The sequence below is a fragment of the Saccostrea cucullata genome, unplaced genomic scaffold (assembly GCF_032062105.1).
Source record: "Saccostrea cucullata isolate Sc308-1 unplaced genomic scaffold, CSIRO_AGI_Scuc_v1 ctg15092, whole genome shotgun sequence".
Classification (NCBI taxonomy): domain Eukaryota; kingdom Metazoa; phylum Mollusca; class Bivalvia; order Ostreida; family Ostreidae; genus Saccostrea; species Saccostrea cuccullata.
The window spans coordinates 1-5,045 of record NW_026941380.1 but is presented as its reverse complement, the minus strand read 5'-3'; the positions used below and the strand labels follow the sequence as shown (position 1 = coordinate 5,045).

Sequence of the window (5,045 nt, the reverse complement as noted above, 5' to 3'; positions counted from 1 at the left end):
TTCTCTGACCTTGGCCTAATCTGGCTGGCCCATACTTCACCCACAGAGTGCCTTGGGGTAAAGGGTGTGCAGTGACCTTGAACCATCTTTCTAGATCAAAGGTTAAGGTCATAGGAGAATTACACGAAAAATACTTGTCTGGAGCAATTCTCTTGCCTTTGTCCAATGTATCTCATACTTAACTCACAGAGTGCCAGTGGTCAATGGATGTGCAGTGACATTGAACAAAGTTTCTAGGTCAAGGTCAAAAATAGCCTCTCTGTTTAGAATCTTTGTTCGGTGCATAATTTCTTTCCCTTAAGTCCACTCAGCCTCAAACAAATTGACTGGATACGGAACATTTGTGATTTTCCTTCCATATTTCGATAGAGGATATGCAACAATTTTCATAGAGGATACATTTCTTAAAGTTTTTTAATTGTATTATTTTTCATGGAGTAGTCCTTTTTATCCCCTTTAATCTCAAACACCTTCAAAATAAACCCTTTCAGCTACATTACATTTTCATGTTCATTGCTAAAAGCGGGTCCCTTTGAGATGGCCACCATCTCAATGATATCTAGTTAACATGTGCGTTTCGGCATACAATTTACATATGTTAGACTCCAAAGTCCGATGGTGACGCCAAAGTCCGACGGTCTTGCCAAAACTCGGATAATTTGTTGCCGGTACGGTCGGTGATTCTGAAGCACTGTCTACTTTGGCTATTTATTGATTGATTGTACATATGTTTATTGTTTAACGTCCCTCTCGAGAATTTTTCACTCATATGGAGACGCCAACACTTGCAGGTGGAGAGCTACAAATTTTGTCCTATATTCGGCACTCAGGGCCATTGAGCAGGGAGGAATCTTTTTCGTGCCAGCACCAACTGCGACACGGGACCTCGGTTTATACGGTCTCATCCGAAGGACCGATCTCCACGTCCCACAGTGGCATTCGAACCCGCGACGTAAGGATCAACTCCTTACCTCGCAACTCTAGAGCAGACGCTCTAACCACTGCATCACGCGGGCACCTGTGGCTATTGAACACCACATAAAAAACAGACTATAGTAACTCTTTTATGTGAGGAGGTAAACAGTTTCGTCACGGGAGCAATATTTCGAACGGAGATTTCAGTGAATATTTTTATGTTCGGATTAACATGCCTAATCGGTTAGCATTGTAGAAATAATAGTGACAGAGAGTGAAATAAACAACCAAATGACTAAATTGAAGCGAACGGCAGTGTCGCCTAGGTGAATAATTGGCGGATCGCAGATCCGTGCATAAGCCCCGCCCACCATGACGACGGTAACTAAGAAGTGAAATGCCCGACATTCAATGTAAACAATATGGCGAGCGAGATTTGTCTGAAGGACATTCTGGACGATTTTTCAGTGGCATTTCTGAATTATACGCCAACTTTAAGACAGAAACAAAGGGCTATAGCTTTTGTGAAAGATTCTTACATTAAATCTGCGAAGAATTTTTCGGGAGAAACAGGGAATGGTGTACAGATAACAGCTAAAGTTTTCCTGAGTCAGAGAAAGAGCGAAGAACCACACCGTGTTGATCTTGAAGTTAATCTACAACAAAAGAACTTCAATGACGCACATTGCAGTTGTAAAGCTGGGTAAGCCTGGATAAATAAACGATTTATGTGCAGTGACTTTATTACGTTTTTGTTGTGTTTACACGTTAAATATTAAGGTTGCATTTTTTCTGATTAACCTCTTGAAATCTTGGTTATCATGCCGTTCTCATTTTGTTTTTTCTCCTTTGAACAAAGTTTATGCATGCAATTGGCAATTTCAAAGAATGTCGGCATAAATTATCACCCGAGTGAAAATTTTCAGGTCAGTGTTTTGTTGACTTCAGACTCAGAGAGAGAGAGAGAGAGAGAGAGAGAGACTACTTAAACGTTTCCGTGAAAAAAGGAGAGAGAAAAAATTGTATTTTCTGAAATGTATGTATAATGTGATTGCAAATTTGAGGGAATACCAGTATATTGGCCTACGTATATACATATGTATATATACTTATCTAAAGTTGTATTTAAAAAAACAAAAAACGACAACACAAGTTGCTTTTATCTATTTACACATTTCTGTCACAAAGCCTAAATTCATGAGGTTTTGTTACTTTACCAGCTTACCATGGTAATACTTTGATTTTATGTATCTACGTGTAGTACAATAACATTATATGAATTTTTCACAGTTATTGAACATATAGCAGCAATAAAAAAATATCTATTGAAGGATATCTGGTCAATGTGCTCATGTGTTGGCAGTCGTCAATGCACTGGAGCAGTGGAAGATCTCTGGGTACAAGAAGGTACCATCAGAGATTTCCTCAACCAGTTTGCCCCAGCAATGGGACAAACCTCGTGGAGATAAAATAAAAGATGAAGCTGTTTTCACTATGATCATTTCTTGTCCGACAAATCTGGACAGAAAAAGAAAGCCAGTTATAGCATCCTATATTGATACCAGGTAAATGTCATTCCAAGCATGAATGTTTTTATTTCATTTTCATAACATGTAATATATGATAGCATTTTGGCCATCACTGTTTAAGGATTAGGTATTGACAAAATATGTACAGTAAAACACACTTTAATGATGAATTGATGATAACAGCAAAGCGATTTTCATTCCCCATGTATTTAAAATATATTGTGAACTTAATGGATTTATCATATTATACTTTATAATCAAGCAAAATCAAGCAACCCTGAGTGTTCTGTGCAAATGTTCCAAATTATGTCAATAAAACTGGGAGTACTAGGAATATCTTATGCTGTTATTGTTGATGATTATGTACAGTGTGATTTTTTTTTCAGGAATATTGACATAAATTTAGATGACATCCAAGAACTGAAGAAATTGAAGCAAAGTCCAATTTCATATCTGGCAGGCGAAACAACAACCAAATGGACAGTGAATACTCCACTTGGAGAGCAGTTGATTGGTTCAGCTCTTAGTTATCATGTTAGTCTATTTCATATCCCCTTTAAACTTCATTATATAAATTATACATTTATGCCTTAAAAGATTGTATATATTATTTAACGTCCCTCTCGAGAATTTTTCACTCATATGGAGACGTCACCGTATGCCGGTGAAGGGCTTCAAATTTTGACCTTTACTCGGCACTCAGGGCCATTGAGCAGTGAGGGATCTTTATCGTGACAACGCCTGCCGCTGACACGGGGCCTCGGTTTTTAAGGTCTCATCCGAAGGACCCGCAACTTTCACTTCAAAGTGCCGAGCGCATGGCGAAGGAACAGTTGCTACCAATTTTAACGACTAGGTCAGTCGCGGCCGAGATACGAACTCACGACCTCCCGATCACGGAGCGAGCGCTCTACCGACTGAGCTACCGTGAACGGTGCCTTAAGAGAAAGCAAAGGACAAAAAGCAAGGTTAATCAGTATTTTTATCATGAATCAAAAAATTCATGAAGTTTGTCAATAAACAACAAGTTAACCATATTTGATCAATGATACTGAAAAAAAGACAAACTAATTTTCCCTGACAGGATCTTAAATTGCTTTATACGAGCAATAGCTCGCTCTACATAAACTCGATGTTTAGCTATTTTAACAGTTTCTGTAACTTTAGAAGCTTTAATCTGTGATCCACAAGATGCAAACGGTGGTATATTAAGTTTGAGTCCAACAGCTTCAATATCTTTCTCTATGTGGAAACCTTTGTCAACCATTATTCCGTCACCATTCTGCAGCTTTCCACACTTTATAAGGTCTGAGAGAAGTTTAAGAAAACCACTTTCTTCTGTGATATCTTTATCAGATATTGACCCAGAGAACAACATAGAGGAAAATATCACAGAATCTCTCGGATCAATGCCTACCAGTCCCTTTAATGTTGTACTTGACTTGTAATCGGAATAGCACTGGCTTTGACGATGAAGAGAACTTGGTTTTTGTACCTTTAGCTCTGTACAATCAATGATAGCAAGGGTATTTGGAAAGTCTTTCTTGTAACTTTCTGGCATATTTTCAGTTAAAATATTTCGATGTGGCCAAATATCTAAACTACCGAGTCTAAAAAATATATAGTTGATCCAGTGAGTAAATATTGCACTAGAGTCTTGTGAAGATACATTGAACAAATGTGAAATATGTTTATAATAAAAGTTTTGTGCGAGTTGGTCTATGGTTAAGAGAGATTTGGCTCCTTTTACTGTTTTACCCCACTTAATAGGATCTTCATCTGTTGGAGCTAAAAACTTGTAAACACTATTAAACTGATCCTTAGAAAATCCTGTGTAATACTTGTAATCCTTTTTCCTTGACTTTGTGACACCCAAAACACCTTTCCTGCAACTTTTAGAGTTGTAAAAATTGTTGTTCAATTTCAGCATTGTTTTAAGCAGCTTTTCTCTCTTCCACTAATGCTCTATTTTCTGCAACAGCCAAAAGGTTCAGTGGATAACATGTACCACCTGCAAAAAAACAAAACAAACAAACATGTATTTTTATGATAAGTAAACCTAGCTGTGCTCTAAAATGTAACTTAGTACATATATTTTGTACAAGATAAATTCAATACATGTATTTGAATATGTTTTCAATCTGATATGTACATGCAGTGGTATTTTGCTATTTTATTGATATTCATTTTTTTTTCAGGCACCACTCATTCAGCCAATCACAAAACCCCGAACTGCATGGAGTTGTGGAGATACAGTTTTTCCCAAGGCTTTACCTTCTGATCTCCAGAATATTCAACAACTTGCTCATGAGTGGAAAGAACTTAATTTAACTTTGAGTGAAGCCACTGAGGTAGAAAAATCAACTCGCTCTCAAAGTTTTGACCAAAGATGGCATATCGAACGAAAAAAAAGAATTACTGCTTCCAATTTTAGACTCATAATGAAAAAGGAAAAAGGATATAAATGAGACATTCTTGAAAAACACCTTTCAGAAAGAGTTTACATCATCATCGACATCCTATGGGAAAGCGAATGAACACATTGCGAAACAGATGTATATAAGAAAAACAGGAAATCACCTTCATGACGTAGGCTTGATT

General features: G+C 37.4%; 1 protein-coding gene across 1 annotated transcript; it reads left to right on the top strand.

Annotated features, from left to right (window-relative positions):
* The first annotated feature begins 1,337 nt into the window (after nt 1-1,337).
* LOC134257729 (uncharacterized) lies at nt 1,338-4,912 on the top strand. The gene is made up of 4 exons (XM_062740327.1): nt 1,338-1,618; nt 2,247-2,480; nt 2,831-2,978; nt 4,643-4,912. The coding sequence occupies exons 1-4, from the start codon at nt 1,338-1,340 to the stop codon at nt 4,910-4,912; spliced, it is 933 nt and encodes a 310-aa protein (XP_062596311.1).
* Nucleotides 4,913-5,045: the final 133 nt, after the last annotated feature.

Excerpts from the sequence above, each read along its gene's own strand:
- LOC134257729 (XM_062740327.1), top strand. The coding sequence starts at position 1,338 with ATGGCGAGCGAGATTTGTCTGAAGGACATTCTGGACGATTTTTCAGTG. Across the intron at positions 2,481-2,830 it reads GCATCCTATATTGATACCAG|GAATATTGACATAAATTTAG; the intron begins GTAAATGTCATT and ends TTTTTTTTTCAG. Across the intron at positions 2,979-4,642 it reads GTTCAGCTCTTAGTTATCAT|GCACCACTCATTCAGCCAAT; the intron begins GTTAGTCTATTT and ends TTTTTTTTTCAG.